The sequence below is a fragment of the Xyrauchen texanus genome, chromosome 10, assembly GCF_025860055.1.
Source record: "Xyrauchen texanus isolate HMW12.3.18 chromosome 10, RBS_HiC_50CHRs, whole genome shotgun sequence".
Taxonomy (NCBI): Eukaryota; Metazoa; Chordata; class Actinopteri; order Cypriniformes; family Catostomidae; genus Xyrauchen; species Xyrauchen texanus.
In genome coordinates, this window is record NC_068285.1 from 10,340,134 (window position 1) to 10,362,932 (window position 22,799).

General features: G+C 36.6%; 2 protein-coding genes across 20 annotated transcripts in view; one reads left to right on the plus strand and one right to left on the minus strand.

Moving 5' to 3' along the window:
- Positions 1–22,799, minus strand: part of limd1b (LIM domains containing 1b) — a 129,044-nt gene that overhangs the window by 85,262 nt on the left and 20,983 nt on the right. For 3 of the 19 annotated variants that reach the window (XM_052135376.1, XM_052135381.1, XM_052135385.1), the window contains exon 8: positions 12,014–12,047. The exons of 14 other annotated variants lie outside the window; for them this stretch is intronic. In XM_052135376.1, coding sequence (XP_051991336.1) covers positions 12,014–12,047 — 34 coding nt within the window. Of the gene's footprint in view, positions 1–11,807; positions 11,826–12,013; positions 12,048–22,799 lie in introns of those variants that run through there. 2 more of the 19 variants (XM_052135389.1, XM_052135390.1) reach the window with 2 other exon arrangements.
- Positions 1–22,799, plus strand: part of LOC127650156 (zinc-alpha-2-glycoprotein-like) — an 88,796-nt gene that overhangs the window by 56,263 nt on the left and 9,734 nt on the right. Inside the window, exon 7 of the mRNA XM_052135370.1 lies at positions 8,757–8,826. Within this exon, the coding sequence (XP_051991330.1) occupies positions 8,757–8,822 (66 nt within the window). The 3' untranslated portion in view covers positions 8,823–8,826. The remainder of the gene's footprint in view (positions 1–8,756; positions 8,827–22,799) is intronic.

Consider the following 22,799-nt stretch of genomic DNA (forward strand, 5'->3'; position numbering starts at 1 on the left):
TCAACCCATTGTACATACATACATATATATCTTCTCCTCTCTCTCTCTCTCTGCAGTAATGGACTCCTCCAGCTCCCTCTCTCTCTCAGTATGGCAAGCCGTTTTAACTTTTATTCATTTCCAGGATAATCAACAATTACATTTTCACTAGTTAAAATGCTCATTCTAGATATCAACAATTGTATTTCAACTAGTAAAAACTATAATTCTTGATATCTGTAATTGTATTTTCACTTGTGAAATGTCACCATAGGCTGCCATTCAAAATCAATTGTTGATATCAAGAATTGATTTCTTGTTGAAATTCCAATTTCCCATATCAGAAATACAATTCGTACTAGATTTAGATATCTGACAATTGAATTCTTGATATCAAAAATAAAGGTTTTTACTAGTGAAAATGTAACTGTTGATATCAAGAATTCATATCCTGGAAATGAATAAAAGTTAAAACGGCTTGCCATACTGAGAGAGAGGGGGAGCTGGAGGAGTCCATTACTGCAGAGAGAGAGGGGGAGAGTGACACTGGGTTTTTTTTTGTGTTTTTTTTTAAGACAATGAGTGACGTGTGTCACGTGCACGAGAGAGCCATTCCCATGCAGGAGACGGTGGAAACCCTTGACATCACTGAAGAGAGTGACAACACTTATCATTTTGTGTACATAATAGAGCTAAGTTCGGAAGCGACAGCCGTGTGTGGTGGATGATGTTACTAAAGTGATGTTGCTCAATATGGGACTTAAACGACTGGTTTATTTGTTTACATTTTGTATTCTTTATACATGTCAACTCTATGTCATTTTCTTCAGCTCCTCCACAATTGTTCCCAAGCTGGTCACCATCTTTTTTTCGAAGGACCTTCTCCGCCTCTCCTTAAGTCGCCACCATCTCTCCAGATCTGGCCTTACCAGGGACTCAAGCACAGCAGTCCTTCTCTCTGCATGCTCTTCGTAAGCCTCCAGAAATTGTAAGGGTTGTGGTCGTCTTTGCCTGCTTGTGACGTTTGTATTTGGTATGGTAGAGGTTCCTGGCTGTTCATCCATACTAGCACCTGCTGGCTGGTCTTGAAGAGAAGACGTTGTGGGCATGCTTTGGGTGGAGGTCTCTTCCAAACCTAGAGGTGTGGAGTGAATGGTGCCAAGTGGTGCAGTACCGATCCCCGATGACCCAAATAACTCATCCATTAGCTGGTGGGGGTGGATTTCAAATGTAAAATGAAAATGGCCAATGTAAGACATGACAATGTTATTTCAGAAACATAAAGTAAAGCAGTCTTCAACTTACTGTATAGTACTCCCAGGTGATCTTCCCCTCCCCAGTTGCATGGCGCCTGTCTTTTACTCTCTTATAAGTGGTTAACATGTTTGCTAGTTTTTTTTCGAATTTTTTCACTTGACAAGTTGTAGCCCTTTTGTGAGAATGAGTTTTGTATTTTTTTATAGAACGTCATTTTGTTCCTAAAATAAAGTTGCTGGTGAGTTTTTGTAAGGTCCAGTAGAAATAGTGTCATTTGATGTGTTATTTCTGTAAAATGGAGGGGATAAGGAGAGAAATAGATTAACACTACAAAACAAAGAAAATGTAATTTAACCACAGTTTTGACATTTATCTTCCTTACAGTATTTGATATAATACCTTGAGATTCATGCCTGTCTGACTGGAAGGAGGGGGATGAAGGTTGAATGGATGCTGAAGGGTTTCCACACACTGCACCAGGTTGCAGAGTGGCAGGCGGTGGGTCCTTGACAGTGGAGGTAAGTAGTACAGGGGCCTAGTGGTAGTAATCGGGTACTGGCTGGTTGATGGTGGAGGTGGTACAGGGGCCTAGTGGTAGTAATCGGGTACTGGCTGGTTGATGGTGGAGGTGGTACAGGGGCCTAGTGGTAGTAATCGGGTACTGGCTGGTTGATGGTGGAGGTGGTACAGGGGCCTAGTGGTAGTAATCGGGTACTGGCTGGTTGATGGTGGAGGTGGTACAGAGGGCCTACTTGTAGTATTGGGGCACTGGCTGGTTGATGGTGGTTTCACAAAACTGAGGTTTAGGGGTACCGGCGACCTAGTGGAGGTAGTGAGACATGGAATAGGAGGTTGGAGGAGCTTTGCAGCACAAGCTGGGCCACTGAGGAGAGCTGGTTGGAGAGAAGATTGTAGATGTGGTCAGTGTCACTCAAGAAATATTTCCAGTATATTCTTGGTCATTAAGTAAATGTGTACCTTTTGTTTCAACAGCTGATACATGCTCCATGACAGAAGAAAGGAACATTTGATCTGGGGAATAAATGATAAATAAAACACTTGCACAAATCATTGGTGCCTTGTAATTATTTCACAGTTATGCGGTTTCCTTACCATTCTTCATCCTTTCAGCGATGTCATTGGAAACTGTTAGCATGACAACATTACCTTTGCTGTCTAACACATTAATGGTTACGTTGTCCATTTTGTTGTGTGTTACATAGGGTAGTGCAGGTTCTTTATATATCCTAAGGAACCATGGGACCATAGCCAACACCAGTTCCATTCATTATTACTAATAGTTAGCAACAAATGCAATTACCCTTTTAAGTCAACTTTCAGTTTTGGCTCAACATTAATTAGCAGTGATTTCCATTGTTTTCATGATTTAGTGATTAAGTAACTTTATGTATTAACCATGGACCATGGTATTAACACACTTTTGATGTGTGTGTGTATAAGTGGTGTTTTGGAAGGGGGTCTTCCAAAACAAGATAACATATTGGATATATACTTTAGCAGTTTGACATGGGTGTTTCTGCTAATACAAAATCATAAAAGTAACCTATAAAAAAAAAGGTTTCAGCAACAGGATTTACAGTACCCTCCAGATGAGCTCTTTTTAACATTTGAGACAAAACACCATTCATTTTCATATACAGAAAAGCACAATTCTGTTGGATTTATATTGTGATTTAGACCAACTCTTTGAAAGTGAACAGAATGTTGTACTGTTGTTAAGTTGAAGATATAGCAAGTTGTTAGCAGTTTGTTAACCACATGCAGGTGAAGTATGACCACAGCAAAATAAACTAGAGAATATGAAGAAACCACATGAACAAATGGAAGAACAATGTATTATGCATCATGTGTACAGGAGCATACATTTATGACCACATTAGATTGTATGTTTATAAGATTAACATTTGAGTTATTAAAAATGCTCATTTGAATAGGTTATGCAGCTGAATACTGTAAAAGGTCTGTATGAAAAAGAAAGTCATGCAAAATAAACATACACAAACCCTTTATTAACAATAAAGTAAATACAGTAAAACAATATCTAATAAATATGATTTTTAAGATAAAGACGACATAAAAAGGTATTGAACTGTTTTAAAAGTCGCAATAAACTTGAAACGCACGTCATCGGTGTTGTCAGTGAATCCGGCCAATCGTGGATCAGTTGTGTCGTCATCAGAACCTGTGCAGCTGCTCTTGAGAAGCTGCGCTGGCTTCATAAATGTAAGTTTGTGCATTCCAAAACATCTTTTATTGCTTTTAACAATGAGGTCAAGCAATATGTCAACATGTGTAAGTATTCTCTTAATCAAAAGGCAACAAAAACTGTGAATGTGTGTAAACAATTTGATATCTTTTTGTAAATCCGTACTTCCCCTGGCAAAATGTGATGATGTGAGTCTTTTGTTTATGTTTTGTTTATGTTAAAACACCCGCAATGTTGGAAACTGCACAATGTATTATTTTTATAATGGAGATGAATGTTCCTGTAAACTGTGCAATTGTTGAATAAAAAAAATAAAAAAAGTAGAGTAGCTGCGCTGGCTGAGTCCTCCGGCTACTCTCGAATCGCTCTCGCGGTACTTTGATGGCATACGTCACAGTCACATGGCGTCGGCGCTTTCGAACAAGCCTAGAGAGAAGTGAGCAGGCAAGAAGGTGGAGCAACACAATGAATGAGCTGCGCATGTGCAAACAGCATTGTCAAAGACAAATCACGAATCTAGTATTTTTGTAAATATGCAAAATATTTTGTATATGTGGCTTGGAATTGATTCTATAAAAATGTGCACATAGTTATTTTTTTTGTAAATATGCACAGAGTGGCTTGTTATGGCTGAACGCTGTGTGAGAGAAAAGATAAGAAAGTTACTATCGCTTCTAACTTTCTGAGTGATTGATAGTTATAGGGAATTATAGGGTATTACAGTATGTACGGTAAGCACAGAGAAGCACGTAAATGGCGGATACTATGCAAAATGCAAATGAGGCACGGTGACGTCACAAATATGTTAATAAGCGTGTGACTTTCCATTGAAACTAGTTGGCAACAGTGAAACCGTGTGTGTTGGATGATGTACCTAAACAACGCAATTGCGTTGTTCTGAGTTGATGTTGCTCAATATGGGACTTAAACGACTGGTTTATTTGTTTATATTTTGTATTCTTTATGCATGTCAACTCTATGTCCATTGCGGTAAGCAACTTAATATTAATTATTTATGTTGAATTGTTTATTGCATGTATTAACAGTGGTGGATAGTCTCGCAGTGAATGAATAGTTCAGCTCTTCTGAGTTTTGAGAATTAAAGTGTCCGCAATATTCATATTGTCTTTTCCTGCATGTGTCTTCATGTCACTCCTGACTGAGGAAGAATTACCGTGCGTTCAGACCAGATGCACTCTAAACTTTACAAACAGCTTCAGCTTATGTAGATCCCAAAGTATGAGGGAATTATAGAAAAGAAATAAAACATTTTTTTGTGTGGTCAGCGCCTCTTCTATGAGTTGTGTGAATGTCCCGATCTAAGGGTGTGGTGGTAAATGTTGGACAAAACACGGCGCGTGCGAGCTGTGTCAAGGTGCTCACGCTGTTGTAATTCCAGCATTTAACGCTGTTCAAGGGGGAGAGATTGAGACTGCACCGGCTGATGCAAACACTCACACATGGACGCTGTCACACTTAATGCAGCTAGATTATAACGCGATGTCTCACGACTTATTGAATCATAATATGTGTCACTGAGCATTTCTTATCCTGAAGAAAATTGATAATACGCAGCTTTATTAATAAGAGAGAGATTGTTTTTTGTGAGGTAAAGAGGGATTGAAGTGAACAGAAAGGAGAGAGAGAGAGGAAGTCTTCGCCCCATTATACACCAACAAAATACGTTTTTGACTACAAGAAATAGTTATGTGCATAAATGCATAGATGTCCACTCACTCATATCATTTTGGTGAATTTTAGTGACTTTTTCTAAAATAATTGATTATTGCTTGTAAGATGTTTTTCCACTATCACGAATTTGAGTTTAATAGTCACGGTGATGTATGTTCAAAATGTTCATTTTTCTGATCAGTTTGGTTTTAATTAATTATTTATTTTATTATTACAAAACATTTACATACACGATCAGGTAATTTACAATCATTTATAAAGTATAATACAATAACACAAGAACAAAAAGGACAAACACAAGGATACACATATACATTAGAAAAGCATGATATTAGAGTTATGACATCTTATATATTTATAAAAAGCATTAAAAAAATCGGGAATTTTTATTGTTGTGTATAAGACTGCGGGACGAAATTAGAATTCCAGAAGAAATGGTGGAAAACACATTGGAGATTTTTTAGATTACTTTGATTTTCTCCCATTTTCTCTCCAATTTGGAATTCCCAGTGCCCTCTTAAGTCCTCATGGTGTCGTAGTGACTCCGTGCATCTTATCACGTGGCTTGTTGAGCGCCTTACTGTGAAGACATGGTGCATGTGGAGGCCTCACGCTATTATCCGACATCAATGCACAACTCACCATGTGCCCCATAGAGAGCAAGAACCACATTATAGCGACCAGGAGGAGGTTACCCCATGTGACGCTACCCTCCCTAGCAACCGGGCCAATTGTTTGCTTGGGAGACCTGACAGGAGTCACTCATCACACCCTGGATTCGAACTCGCGACTCCAGGTGTGGTAGTCAGCGTCTTTACACGCTGAGCTACCCAGGCCCCCGACAGGATGGAGTAATCAGGGTTTTGGACAACTTCTGTTGGACTGAAAATAAAGGAGCTTAAATCTACTCAGAATTAATTCATTATGTTGCATTCAAAAAATACGAGGCCACCAGTTTCTAATAGATGAGGTTTTATTAGTTAATTGATGCTATAAAAAGGGGGTGTGACGTCATGATTGACAACTGTGATTGACAGCTTCTCTGAGTGAAGTAGTCGCGGAGGCACCTGCAGACTTCCTTTCAGGAATGTCAGGAGGAGGTGAAGCCAAAACTCTTCACCTGGTGAAAATATATGCATATACTGAGCATTATAACAGAGCCAAGTCTGTATTATTTCAAAATAAGAGTCCCTGGTGTGTTTTCGGCTTGTTTATAGTATAAATTCCCATGTTATGCACCAAATTTATCTGGTTATTATTGGTATTTTGGTTGCACACTAACCTGCTTTTGGGATTTCATGTTTTTCTAGAAATTGATAAAAGAAAACGATCGGACGATTAATCGGTTATGGGACTTTTCCACCACCTTAATTATTGGTATCAGCAAAATCCACAAATGGTCAACATCTATTAAACATCTGAATTATACTCTGTCTAAAGATACCACAACTCCGCCCCATGATGATCACTACTGCTCAGACTCTGGCTCTAAATGATGTCATCAGTGCTCATTTCTGGGATATTTTGGCTTCATTTTTATATTGTTGGAGGAAGTGGTGACTCGTCATCATTATATACAGTCTATGGTTGCAATATATTGAGGCGGACTAAAACAAATAAACAGCAATCTGTGTTTTACGTTCTAATACTTTTCAAATAAGCCCATTTTTATACAATTATACTAAACCATTAATGATCTATTAAAGTTTCTTAAACCAACTTTATCCACAACAGCAGTCATGTTTACATCCAAGATATTAATATCAACATTTCAGTTTTTACCAGTTAAAATGCAAATTTGATTACGTTTGCACATACGGTAGATGAGTAGGTGTTATTGTGAGTACTTTGACCTGTCAGTAGCATATAAAGAGTTTTTGTCTTGTCTTGCATTTCTTATTTTTCTTCAGAGAGACACCATCTTCACTATGTGTACACCGCTTACCAGCCTGAATCTCTCCCTGGTCCTGTGTTCAGTGCTGTGGGTCTGCTGAATGACAGAAGGATCTCTCGCTACAGTAATAAAGAACAAGAGTGGAAAAGAGAGAGTGCACTCCCAGATTTCTGGAGAGATGCTCCCAGAGGACCACCGGAGTCTAAACACTGGTTTCTAAATCTGATGAATATTCTGTCAAACTGCACAAGCTCCAGATGTCCTGGTCAGTCTGTTGGGTGTAGTTATATTGTCTTCAGGAATGTTGCTTTTTAACTTCATTTTAAAGCGTGGTAACTTCTAATCAGTACTTACACTGTGATTGTAGAGCTCCATGTACTACAGAGGAGATTTGGCTGTGAGGTGGAGAAACATCCTGATGGAACAGTGAAGACACTGAAGGTCTTTGATGAGTATCAGTATGATGGAGAGGATTTCATTGCCTTTAATTTTGACACCATGCAATGGACTGATAAAAGTCCTCAAGCCAAAGCAACTAAAATGAGGTGGGATGGTCAAAAAGTACGGAATCAGTACCTCAAATCATACCTCAAGATCTGCATGGACTGGATATCCACATTGAATTCTTCAATGAAGAGTATGTGTCAGTCGAATCTGATCCTAAAGGGATAGTTCACCCAAAAAATACAAATTCATTCATATTCATTATCTTGTCGTTCCAAAGCTCTATGATGTCATAATGTAGAACACCAAAGGAGATCTAAGCTGCTCGCCTCCATATAATAAAAGTGGATGGTGTCCAGGGGCTGTCCCTAAGCAACCTAAAAGCACAATAATGGTAGTCCATATGACTCATGCTTGACAACTGTGGTCACCGTTCACTTTTATTATATGGAAAAGAGCAACTTGGACATTCTATTTATTTAATGGTGTCAGTTCATCTGTACTGGAGGAGTTGGGAAAAGAGTTGATGTTTATTCATCACAGACTCTTATTTGTCATTAAAATGACACATCGGTTAAACTTCAGTTTGAAGACAAAACTTTATAAGTTCTATAATGTGTTGACAGTTTAGGCCTTTTTTTAATAATAGAAGCTACTTCTAGCCTTTTTAAAACATTTGTTAATTTGATTTATTGTTTTTTTTTTTTATTCACTCCAGTTTATCCGGATATGTACATGTTTGCGTTTGAAGCTCCTTATGACAAAAGTAAGCTGATTCTGACCTGCATGGCCACCGGTTTCTACCCCCGAGATGTGAAGATGAACGTGACATTACTCGGTGGTCATTCTGAACTTTCAAACTCATCTGAAATCAGACCAAACGATGATGAAACCTTTCAGCTGAGAATCAGTGTGGAGATCAACAGACATGATAAAGATGGTTATGAGTGTCATGTCGTTCACAGCAGTCTGACACAGCCAGTTTCCAAAGAATGGGGTAAATATGACCATATTTTCAGTCTATGTGCACAATTGTTGACCTCCAAAACTAATGGCAGCTCAGTCAGATTACTGCAAAACAAAGTTCATTTTTAGTTGTTGCATGTTACTATACATATCTAAAGCAACTAAAAGGCATTTGCTTTGTATTTGGTATGCCATATTGCATTTGTAATGTGTGCATTTGTTTGTCCTGCAGATGGAAATTGCAACAACTGCAGTGAAGAATCTAGATCACGTTGTTCAATAGTAGCAGTGGTTGTAGTTGTAGTTGTAGTTGCAGGAGCTGTTGTCGGTCTTGTGGTAGTTTATATAAGAAGACAAAGGTGAAGTGGTAAGTTCAATGATTTAAAATGATTATTATCACTATTTATTTTTACATGGCTTTCTAGTTTACTCGTCTCTAAATGGTCAATCCAGGGTTCTGATATTTCTGAATAATCACAAAGTGATATTTTACCGGTCATCCGGGTATTGTGATCATTATTGTTTTTCTAATTCTCGTATCACTCTGCTATCTCTGCAAGTGAGATGATGAAATAATTTATTTCATGTCCATTTATTTATATATTTGGCAAGTATTTGTGTAATAAGTGGAACAATGAGCAGTCATTTTTTATTTATCGTTGTATGCAGGGACGGTGTGTAGACTTGACTGTGCTTTTGATGATTTTATAAGGATTGGTCACACCCAGAATTGAGCCAGTAATATTTATGTGAGCAGAACTGAAGCCACTACTGTAGACAGCTAATAATTCCCCATTATTCATATGGCACTTTAAATGCTTCAGAAGTCTTTAATCTCACAATTGAGAGTTTCTTCAATATTTGATACAACTTTTTTTCCTCCGGTACAGTAAATGGCCTTTCAAGAAACATCACTCTCAATCCAGCAAAAGAAACACATCGCAGGTTTGACTTGAAGAATTCTTCTGCCCTTCACCGTCATGATCAACTTGAGTAGAGTCGTGCACTGGTGATACAGACAATAGATTGTTTTGTTTTTTTGCCTATTAATAATCTGCTCTATGCATTTAAAATAATGATGTTTCAGGTTCTTGAAGTTTACAAGATTCACATTTTGGACGTTTAAACCCTTAAAAAGTTGGCCCCATTCACCTCCATTCATCTTAGTGGTAATAAGCATTATGCCAGAAATGCTGTCGATTGAGCTCAACTTGTATTGAACCTGAAATATTCCTTTAATCTCTCTTTCCTATGCACTTTCTATGATGTCATTGTTTATGCTGTATTATGAAATGAAGTTTTATGCTGGTATACATGTGAAGTAGAGCACGTGTAAAGCAGAAGATTGTGCTGCTCACGTTAATGGAGGCGGGCAAGAAGGGAAACGGCATATTTAAAGGGAGGTTTTTCTGTGCTAAAATAACTAATTTTGTTATTTTGTGACATATTTTCTGTTTTATGTGTAGTCTTCCCCTGATGATTTCAATTATTGGTACTTGAATACTTTTACTTCTGAAGTAATATGCTGTGCATACGCTTCAGGGACATTTCTTAAACCACACTGACACAAAAGTATTTGTATTATTTTGTTTTACATTTCCAGCAGCATTATTATATTAACATATTACATAATATTACAAATCTATTTATGTTTGATGCATATGTCTTAAAATAGTTTTACACTGTATTTTTGTGATGCATGTTTTTACAGTGAGACCAAATACTATAAACATGTTTTTATTTTTATCATGATGCAATATATTTAAATAAAGAAGTCAAATCAAATTTCTCATCATCTTCTTATGTGAAACAAGCGGGACACACATACTCATATGCACAACTATAAATATTACACAGTGGGAATTAAGTAGTGAACCTGAAATGTTAAAACTATTTGATCTTCTTGAAAGTTTCCACTCTAGACTTTCTCTCAAGTAATTTCAAGAGGTGCATCCTGGGATGCTTTTAAAACCGAATTGAAGGATCACTTAGAAGATAATACGGCCGTATGTTTGTGCTGGATAACATGGACTCACACTAAAACATGACAGAGGGCAGCAGACAGAGAGAAAATGATCAAATAAGAGGTCCCACCGATGCTGTAAAATATTCTGGCCACAGCTCGTCCTGAGAACTTCTCATCGCTACGACAGGAAGCCCCTGATGCCAGCACAGATCTGACCCTCCCAGTCCCTCATCTGAGGGAAAAACTAACATCATGCTACATAAGCCAGCATTCATATATAAATGATGTGGATCAGACTCCTCACAAACGTCCATCTCTAACAACAGGGGCGACATCTACACCTCAATCAAATCACAATTACATTTAAAAACAAACTTTTCCTCCAACATTTTAAAAGCCACTTTAGAAGTCAGATGATTGTTTGATTTTAGAGTACATGTGAGGAATATTACAGGTTATTTACAACCTTTATATAAATGGATTTTTTGTATGCGGTCCAAAAAAATAAACAATGTAGGAAAATGTTTAAAGCAGTAATTGACTTACTATTGAAACCAAGCAAGCAGCGGCCATGATGGTTTAAATGCAGAAATAGGAAGTTTGTATTTTTGTTAAAGTCCTTGTAATGTTTATAACTTGTTACAAACACATGTGATGTTGATGCATTATGGTTAAACTTTCAAAGTGTGTCTTCAAACATTTTAAACACATGCTTAACCTATTTTTAGGTACAGGTATCATTAAAAATACCTCTATTACTTTCATGTTCATGCTCAAGTTGATGCTTTTTTAGCAAACCTTTCTTTGATGAAATGTCAAAGGTCACGGTCATATTGACCCCCTTTCCACGTGGTATTAAGATGCATTTCGGGTGAACCGATCACATGTGGTCAGCGCTAAATACAGGTGTAACAGTTTTGTGATTGGATAAAAAAAAAAAAACATACGAATGTGGTCAAAAAACGCATTAGAGGTATAAACGTTATCCGTCCTGAATGCATCCTGGACCGCAGCGAAGGGCCTCTCCTCACCTGTCAATCAACCACTGAGCTAAAACAAGAGTTTAAACACTGCCGGTTATGAGCGGCTTTAAAAGAAATAGCCAAAACACACATAAGATATGGACTATAATATAACATGTATAACAGTATATGAGCACAATGTTATATTATACAATATCACGGAATAGGACAGAGTGGTGCAGAAGAGAAGGATACATGTGCACACACAGACCTCTGGATCCAGAAACATGTGGCAGTGTGTTGCACGTATCTTTCAAACCTCTTGGGCATGTTGTAGTGTATGATCCTGTGCACGTCTGATTTGTCCAACCCCATTCCGAAAGTCACAGTGGTCACCACCACAAGCAACTCGCCACACATGAAGTTATTCTGCAAGCTCTGCCACTCCGACACAGACGTTCCAGCGTTACATTAAGAATGAGCAATAGTAACAGCTTTTATGTTTGCCTTAGCAAACAGCAGTAAATAAGCAAAGTAATACATATAAATAACATAAAGCTCTTTCATTGCACACAGATGTTTTCAAATGGTAATTTATTACCCTCTATAATGCACATATAACTTACATCTCATCTCCTCTGGAGCTTTATCAATGCCATCCTTCAAAAGAAAATATATTTATGTGCATTAATAATGATTTAAAACAATGACGTTTTTCATTATATAATTCAACAAACATTAACAACATATAACACTTATTGTTATGAGTCACTCCTCTCACCAGCAGAGGGCTCCATCACCCAGGTATTGACTTTAACTCTCTGGTTTGAACGGGAAATGACGATTACATTTGTCAGAGTAGTAAATCACAAGTGGAAGCCTTTTATTTGCAACACTAAAGCTTCAAAGGCTTATATGTGTCAACAATAATCCTATACTGTTCACATAGAAGGTCTGTTGGTCTATAAATCCTGTGAGTACCTGGTTATAAAAGCATCTTTTACTTTTCAAAGGTTCTGTACATGACAGTGTCATATGTTTCGCTACCCATGATGCTGCCAAAAGATGGAGTGGTGGTGGCGCATAGTGGGCTAAAGCACATAACTGATAATCAGAAGGTCGCTGGTTCGATCCCCAAGGCCACCACCATTGTGTCCTTGAGCAAGGCACTTAACTCCAGGTTGCTCTGGGGGGATTGTCCCTGTAATAAGGGCTCTGTAAGTCGCTTTGGATAAAAGCGTCTGCCAAATGCATAAATGTAAATGTAAAAGATGATCTTTCAGAACAGTGCAATATTATTGGTGGAGAGCAAGTACAAAGGCCAAATTGACCATTGGGTAAGAACAAATGGTACTCTGAGAAAGCATGAGGAAGTTCTTCAGAAACATGATGATTTTGTTTGTTAGGCAAAATCTTAAATCTTAAAATTGTTTGACAGTTTTAAACAGCCTGTAATGTCATTTGTCCTAATTGATACTGATTTGAACCCGGGTCGCTATGTTTACTGCCAGTTTGACTGAACAGTAGGGAATAGTAAGATGGGCGCCAGAGCACTTCCGGTAGCTTCACCTACTGCTGGCAGTTTAGAATTCTATGAGCAATCCAGTTATATATATAGCTCAGTGCCTTTATCACAGTGCTCGTGTCGTCACTTCCAATGGCGGATAGTAGCGTAAAGCGACTTCCGGTTTAGTCTGTAGCAATGTAGCTAGATTATGTTTTCCGGCCAAGATGGCGTACTAGATAGCAGCATTGTTTTTTCGCTAGCAATGTCTCAAAGTTTTATTTCTTATTTTTAAACTTTTCCCAAACGGTTTAATAGAGATTTATTTTTTATCATCTAAAGATGACAAGTAGAGCACGTAACTCCGAAGAGAAGACTGTGAGCAGTAACAGAAATGATCATGATTATACTGACGCGATGGAGGTTTCTGCTGAAACTAACAAGCGTGTCTTGGAGGAATGTGCTGCTGAGAATTTACCTGTTACTCCCAGCAAAGTTCACATAATGAAGAAAGTGCGGCCTGATCAGGTGGAAGATATCTCTAATGCGGATATACTTGAGGCAATTCACTCCCTCGGCAGAAGATTTGACAAGCAGGAGAAAAAACTGGAGGAGCTGTCCAAAAAATGGAAGAGAATTGTAATGCCATTTCTGAGGTTAAGGAAGAGATGAAAGCTCACAAGCAGAAGGAAGCTATATTGGAGCTGGAACTTTCTGATCTTAAAAAAGAAAATAAAGAGTTGAGGTCAAGGGTAGGAGAATTGGATCGCTACAAAAGGCGTTGGAATTTACGCATCAAAGGCTCGTCAGAGAAACAGAACGAGAACACCCGACAGGAAGTGATAACCCTTCTGGCCAAGATTGCTCCTGGTGTGCCCTGGGAAATGGAAGAGGCGGTTGATTCGGTTCATCGTATTGGTAGAAGAGAAGGGAATCGTACGCGCCAGATCATCATACAGTTTTCAAAGCGAATCTACAGAGATCAAATATGGACATTGTCAAAGGGATCAACCGTGTGCAAGGAGGCAGGCATTCATTTCGCTGAGGACTTAAATAAAGAAGACCGAGAGGCTAGGAGAGTACTTTGGCCACGCATTAAACAAGCGCGTGCTGAAGGGAAAGTGGCATACTTTCGTGGTCCCTTCGCTTTCATTGAAGGGAAGCAAATTTTTGCCTGATGATGAAGTCTTGGAAAATGGGAAATGTGCAGTTTTTTCAGAGGCTTTTTTGTAAGTGTTGCACTTTATCTTACTAATTTCATTGTCGATAGCTTATTGACATTCTTGATTCGTAACGTTACACTGTGAGTTCCAGTGGGCGTATGTTCTTGTTGAAATCTCGTTTATCTTTTTGTTCGTTAAATGCAAGGGGACTTAAGGACAATGTAAAACGCAAAGGTATATTTTTATTTTGCAAAGGGCAAAAGTCACATTTAGTTTTTCTACAAGAGACTCCCTCTACTGAAGAAGATGCTGCTTTTTGGAAGATGCAGTGGGGAGAGACAATTTTATTTAGTCATGGCTCCAATCGATCAGCAGGTGTCGCCATTTGCCTTAACAATTGCCCTGGGAGGATTGTGACTTTTCAGTCTGATGCTCACGGTCACTGGCTTGCTGCTGTGGTTAATAGTGAAGATACTTTTCTTATTTTAGTTAATGTTTATGGTTATAATAGTACTGGGCAAAACAAGAGTTTATTTTCTAAGATTACAGATGTTGTCACACAGCTTAAATTAAAATTTCAAACAAATTTTGTACTAATTGGAGGTGATTTTAATCTAGCACCAGATGAATGGCTGGACAGATCTCCTTCTAGTTATACAAGTCACCATTTTAATAACATTATTCAGGAGTTTTGCCAGTCAAATTTCCTTATTGACATCTGGAGGTTGAAGCATTTTAAGGATTCTCAGTTTTCCTGGGTCAAACCAAATGGATCCTCAAAGTCACGGATTGATTTTTGGCTTATTACTGAGGAACATTCTGAGTTCCTCATTTCATTGATTTTGACACCAACAACAAAACATACCTTTAGAAAAGACTACTGGAAGTTTAATGCAGAACTTTTAAAGGATAAAGATTATTGTAGTCAAATAAGAAATTTGATTATTGAGATTCAAGATGACCTCACTTTAACTTCTAATGGGAATAAATGGGAGTATTTTAAGTTCAAAACAAGGGAAGTTTCAATTAGATTTGGCAAACAAAAGAACAGAAGCAAAAAGAGTTTAATTCAAGAAATTAACACCTGTTGTAGTACACAGGTAATGACTCAAGATGATCTTGATAAATTACTCTCTCTTCAAGCTAAATTAGATCATTTGTATGTAATGAAAGCACAAGGAGCTTTTGTACGGTCTCGTGCAAAATGGTTGGAGGAAGGAGAGAAAAATACAGCATATTTTTGTCAGTTAGAAAAGAGGAGACAGAAAAGCAATGCTGTGAATAGTTTGATTGTTAATGAGAAGGTAATCACAGACCCCAAATTAATATCCGAGGAAGTTTACTCATTTTATAGTGCTATTTATTCTTCTTCATATTCTGTCAAAAATGGTCAAGATTTTCTAGAAAAGATAAAAGATTTTATTCCACAGATTGATATTGAATTTAAAGAACGTTGTGATGTAGACCTGAGATTGGACGAAATCGTTTCCGCTATTAAAAAAATGCCTTTAGGTAAATCTCCTGGTCAGGATGGTCTGACTACAAATTTGTACAAATGTTTCTGGGAAGATTTAAAAGATTTGTTGTTTAAAGCTTTAAAGGAATGTTTTGATGCTAACTCTTTACTTCCAACTATGAAGCAGGGGTTGATCATTCTCATCCCAAAGTCAGGCAAAGACAAAAGAGTTATTGATAATCTGAGACCGATTACCCTACTCAATGTTGATTATAAAATTCTTACAGCTGCTATTGCAAACAGGCTAAAATTTAGGTTGAGTCAAGTTATAAGTGAAACACAATCTGGTTTTATTAAAGGAAGGTTAATACACAACAATATTAGACTTGTTTTGGATTTAATTGATTATGCACATTTGATTAAGGATGATGGGTTTATTTTGTTTCTTGATTTCTATAAGGCATTTGATACTGTAGAACATACGTTTATTCTACATGCACTTACATCTTTTGGATTTGGTTCTAAATTTGTTAAATTGATAGAGATGTTGTATAATGATATTAATAGTTCAGTATCACTTCCAGGTGGGACTTCTAAGCATTTTAACATAAACAGAGGTATTAGACAAGGAGATCCGACAAGTCCGTATTTGTTTATTTTAATAGCTGAACTTTTGGCAATTTATGTGAAAAATAGTAAAGAGGTTAAGCCGTTGAATGTTTTGGGGAGTCAGCTATTAATAAGTCAACTAGCAGACGATACTACTCTGTTTCTTAGGGATGCAGAGCAGATCCCAGCTGCCATTCATTTGGTGTCACATTTTTCCAAAGCTTCTGGTTTGACATTAAATTTTAAAAAAGTGTGAGTTCATGGCAGTGCATAATCGGACTGAATCTCAATTATTTAATATTCCATTAAAAAATGAGGTAAAATATTTAGGTATTGTTATTACTAAAGACACTAAAACTAGAGAAAAAATTAATTTGGCTGACAATATAACAAAAAGTCAAAATATGTTAAATGTGTGGTTACAAAGGGATATTTCCATTTTTGGCAGAATTTTAGTACAGAAAACTGAGATACTTTCTAGGCTGATTTATCCTGCATATTCTTTAGCTATCTCTGACAGGTGGATAAAGGATATTAATCAAATTCAGTATAAATTTCTTTGGAAAAACAAACACCATTTCATAAGAAAATCAGATGTAGTGAAGCCAGTCAGTGAGGGAGGTTTGAATATTATTGATTTCGATGTTATGAATGGCACTCTTAAATTGAGATGGCTTCAAGCTTTCCTTAGGAATAAACATTCTGTTTGGTCTAGTTTTTCTATAAAAAATCTTTGATTTTTTGGGGGCATTGATTTTCTTTTGAGGTGTGATTTTGAGCCATCAAAACTAAAGTGTAAATTGTCATCTTTTCATAGTCAGGTATTATTGTATTTTAATTGGAAACTGATATACAAACACAATTTTTCCCCACATTATTGTTCTTTGTGGAATAATAAGTGTATCCTTATTAATAGGAAATCTGTGTTCTTTTAAGACTGGATGGATAAAGGTGTCTGGTCCATTGTACACATTTTGGATGGGGAAGTAAATTTCCTTAGTTATGACAATTTTTGTGAAAGATATAATTTTATTTGCACTCAGAAATTATATGTGACTTTGTTAAAAGCTGTTCCTGGTGGTTTGGTTCAGATAGTTAAAGGTGCATTGTGTTATTCACCTGTGATTCCGAGATTGAAAAGTTTAACAATTTCTGGTCTTAATTTTACAGAGGAGGGATGTAAGATTAAAGTTTTAAGAACATTGGTAAATATAGAGACTTTCCCTTGTAAAGTTAAAAAGAGACCTCTTATATTTGATTTCCCGAAAGACAAAGTGGGTCAAATTAGAACAAGATTTCTCACTTTTCCACTTTTTCCAAAGGTAAAAGAGGTTCAGTTTAAAATTATTAATGATATTTATCCTTGTAATGATTTCCTCAGACACAGATTTAATATGGATTGTAATGAGTGCACCTTTTGTGAAGCAGATATAGAGTCGTTGGAACACTTATTTTATTTATGCAAATTCTCAAAGAAATTCTGGGATGACCTTTATGGTTGGTTAAGATTGAAATATGAAATACCTGACTTTAATTTTAAAACTATAAAATATTTGTTTTTTTCTTTGAATTACGATCATGAGTTTTTGGTGAACAATATTGTGCTGTTGGCCAATTACTTCATACACAAATGCAGATTCTTTAAGAACCCTCCCATTTTCTTACTTTTCCATAAAGATTTAATGATCTTCTTTAAATCTTTAAGACTTGTGCATAACAAAAAAGCCCTTAAATTGTATAATCTTTTGAAGGTATTTTTTGATGATTACCCCCTTGTGTATTATTTTATTTGTTATTTAAGTTCTTTTTTTTTTTTTTCAGATTTATGGTATTTATTTATATTTTGTGCTGCTATTTAGACTTCTTTGTAATTGGATAAGATTTGTATCTTGAGGTTTGTTTGGTATTTTGTATGTTTCTTTAAGCAATAAAAAAGAAAAAAAAAAGAAAACCATAGACATCATGTGAGAGTGCCGAAGTTATGACGTTTTTTTAACAAAATTAAAAGGAATTACCATTTCTGATTATGAATATCGATTTAGTCAATTTGCTGATGATACAGTAATATTTTTAAAAGACAAATCTATAGTTAAAAAAGCTCTGAATATTATTTCAGTTTTTTCTGGAGCATCAGGTTTATGCCTAAATTTAATAAAATGTGAACTTTTTCCTCTTTTTTCATGTAATGAAGAAAATATGGAATCCATACCTGTTCAATCTGAAGTGAAATACTTAGGTTTAAAAATGGTTAAAGAAATTCATATGAGAGAATTAGTAAATATAGAAGAGAGAATTGATAGTATGAAAAAATCCCTTAATCATTGGCTTATGAGAGATCTGTCTATCATGGGCAGAATACTCTTGACCAAAGCAGAAGGCATATCTAAACTGATTTACCCATGCTACTCTCTGTATGTTTCTCCTCAACTGATAAAAAAGGTAAACTCTATTTTGTTTAATTTTATATGGAAAAACAAAACTCATTATATTAAAAAATCTCAGATGATTAAAGATTATAAAAAGGGAGGTCTAAAAGCCTCTGAATTTGAATCGATGGTTGGAGTTCTTAAACTGAATTGGATTAAAATGTATTTAGCACAACCCAACTCAATGTGGTATCATATACCAAAGTCTATATTCGAGCAAGTTGGAGGACTAGATTTTTTGCTGAAATGTGATTTTGAGGTTTCCAAATTGTCAATTAAGCTTTCAAAATTCCACAAGCAGATTCTGTACTACTGGAGATTGATATTCACTCAAAATGTTTCACCACATTGTTCCACATTGTGGAATAATAGAACCATTACAATAAATAGAAAGTCAGTATTCAAAAAGGAGTGGTATGGGAAAAATGTTATACATGTTGTTGATCTTTTAGATGAAACAGGTCTAATTATTCAACATAATGCATTCATGGAGAAATTTGAGATAAAATGTTCCATTAGAGAATTTAATACACTGTGTAAAGCCATTCCTCTTGCTTTAAAACAACAAATCCAAAGCACTCTTACATACTCAAAGGTAACTGTTAAACTGCCCGAGTTAAAGATTGGAGAAGTATATATTGGAGACAAAAAATGTAGTAATAAAGTAATAGGGAATGTATTAAAATGTAAGTTGTTTTCAGATTACAATAAACCTTCAAAATTTAAACAATTTGAAAATGAAACTTTTAAAAACAAATTCTGTAAGTACCTTAAATGGCCAATTCTACCTAAAATGAAGGATATTCAGTTTAGGATTATTAATAAAGTGTATCCCGCTGCTGAGGTTTTGCGTGAAAGATTCCGTTTTGAAGTAGATCCTTGTGTGTTTTGCTTAGTAGAGCCCGAAACCATTGATCATTTATTTTATTCTTGTCCAGTAATATTGGAATTCTGGCAGGATCTTTTCAGTTGGTTAAACATTGATATCAACACTGATATTCCATCACTAAATTTGTTTCAGATTTTGGTTTATGCAGATGGGTTTTCAAAAAAGTTGTCTTATACTTTGAACATTATTATTACAATGAGTAAATACCATATACACAAAAGTAAGTGGAATAACAGTAAGCCCTCTTTAAATTACTTTAAAAATGAATGAAAAAATTATTTAGAATCTTTAAAACATTTATCCAAAGATAATCAAACCCTTGAAGAATTGTATAAATCCATGTATGAGTCTCTTTCCTTTTAAGTTTGGTAAGATTTAAATATGTTTTTTTTTTTTTTTTTATTTATTTACTTATTTTTTATTTATTTAAATGTTTCCTTGCACCCCCTATATAATATAATAGTTAATGAATGTTGTTTTGTTTGTTGTTATTGTATGTAATATATACACACATGGACATTTAGGATGGAGATTTAAAAACAAAAAAAAAGAAGTGTATATTTGTATTTGGCATTTGATTGTTCCCTATTTGTTTTTGTAAATAGTTATTGTTCAATAAAAAAAAAAATTAAAAAAAAAAAAAAAAAAAAAGTTTGTCATGATGACGTCTAAAGTCCCCGCCAAAGGATGTAGTCCCTTTTAGCAACTTGTTAGCAATCACCGTTTTTAAGACACAATAAAGTTTAAAAAACCACAAGCAGGTTATAACTGGTGTGTTTTATTTCATAGATCAAAACGTGAAAATATTTAGAGGCTTTGTTAACCACAGACCTTATTTCAGGCGATTTAGCAAAAACCCATTAAAAAAACCCATAGACTTTAGGGCGAGGGAACCGGAAGTGCTAAAATGCTAACTCACTTCCGCGTTTTGGCCTACAAAGTGACGTCATAACTTCGGCACTCTATGTGACGTCTATGGGAGGAACACCTTTCTCTGCGCATGTGCAAACAGCGTGTGTTGTGTGCTTACTGCAAGCGTGTTTCCTGTATAGAGAACTGTGTGTGTGTTGGATGATGTACCTAAACAACGCAATTGCGTTGTTCTGAGTTGATGTTGCTCAATATGGGACTTAAACGACTGGTTTATTTGTTTATATTTTGTATTCTTTATGCATGTCAACTCTATGTCCATTGCGGTAAGCAACTTAATATTAATTATTTATGTTGAATTGTTTATTGCATGTATTAACAGCAGTGACGTGCGGTGGTGTCTTAAAGAGGCTAGGCACTGAGTTATGAAAGCCAGATTACCTGATTTATTGTTTAAGCTAATAATACGTAATAACAGTGAACGTTACGCACAAGCGCGGCATATCAAGAAATGTACAAATCAGGATGTATATAGTGCGCTCTCTCTCTCTCTCTCTCTCTCTCTCTCTCTCTCTCTCTCTCAAATCAAATTCAAATGAGCTTTATTGGCATGACAAATTGTACATTGTATTGCCAAAGCATTTATATGAGCATGAAAAATAACAGAGTAGAACAAATTCTGTATTGAATTGGTGTGTGTGTGTGTGTGTGTGTGTGTGTGTGTGTGTGTGTGTGTGTGTGTGTGTAAATGAGCGCATCACTGTTTGGTCGACTCTTCCCTCTTTTTGTGGCAGGAGTTGATGTATTTTGCTGCTAGTGAAACGCAGTCTCTTTGTTCACCAAGTAAATATTGAGCTTGTGCATCATTCTTTTTGAAGTTGGGACAAATCATTTCAAATTTGGGAAAGAAGTGTTTTCGAATGTCATTATAATTAGGGCAGGTGGTTAAGAAGTGCAGCTCTGTTTCTATTTGTCCTTGGTTACAGTACGGGCATAACCTGCCCTCTCTGGGCATCCAGCTCTGTCTGTATCTGCCCATCTCTATCATCAGGCTGTGGTCGCTCAGTCTCTCTCTCTCTCTCTCTCTCTCTCTCTCTCTCTCTCTCTCTCTCTCTCTGCACACAAGCGCACAGCCACATAGCCAATCTTTTCTTACCAATCAGTTTGGGCCCTTTTGCTGTACTAGTCCATATAAGGCTGGCGTAGACCTCCCTCTTGCAATTAACTCATATTTGGAATTAAAATCGAGCTTGGAAAAATTTCTTAATTCCGTGATTACGGCCGGTGCTGTCATTTTGATTTTGAATTTGGCTAGCTGTGGTGTAATGACGTTAGCTACGCAAATGTCCAGGAATATCTCGATTTTAATTGGTCCATGTCTGATACGTAACGGAGATGATTACGGGCATAACATATTTACGTCAAAAGGCACAGCAGATTTGTGCTTTTTGCCGTACCTGTTAAAGAATACAGGATCGAAGTGCGCATGCGCAACATGGGTTTTCCGCTTGTCGTTTGCAATGAATGGACCGTAAAAGCACTGCTTATTCTACCATTTGTTTTTAGTTGATTATGCGTAACTGCTACATTTGTCATCATAACGTTTTACAAGAATAAAAAGTAAAAATATAAATACAAGTTTATTATTTAATAAACATTTTATTTTTGAATTTTGGCAGGGTAGGCAGTGCCTAGTTTGCCTACCCAGACCGCACGTCAGTCAGTGGTGGATAGTCTCGTAGTGAATGAATAGTTCAGCTCTTCTGAGTTTTGAGAATTAAAGTGTCCGCAATATTCATATTGTCTTTTCCTGCATGTGTCTTCATGTCACTCCTGACTGAGATGCATGGCCGTGGGAAGAGGTTTTAAGTTGGGGGTGCTGTAGTGGGAGGTGCATTTTTTTTGCGTCAGGTGGACACAGCGTGCTAAATCCACCACCGCGAGCGGCGGGCTCATGAGGGTCATTACCGCAGGTCTCTGAGGCAAAACTAGCAGGCCTACTAGGTGCTGCTGGTGAAGAGCTGGTCGGTGTCGGGATGCTTTCCTGTATTCTCTGGACTTCCGTTGTGCTCTTTTTAGAAGCTGGTGAACAAAAGAAATCCAAAATTCGTTTCTGTGCCATTATGATATCTAGATACCTTCACTGTTGCAACGGTTGCAACGTGACGTCAGTTGACATTGACAATGATGCTTTGCGTTATTTTAATTATTAATAATTGTTTAGTTTTGCTCAAAACTTCCTCAAAACTTCCTCATGCTTAAAACTTCTGAGGTTAATAACAACCAGGAGCATTTAAAATATTTTTTAATATGTTTATTTATTTATTTTTTGCATCTGTCAGAGAGTGCTGTAATGTCTGCATTTTCCAACGGGGGGTGCTGCAGCACATGCAGCACCCCTACTTCCCACGGCCCTGCTGAGATGAGGAAGAATTACCGTGCGTTTAGACCAGATGCACTCCAAAATTTACAAACAGCTTCAGCTCATGTAGATC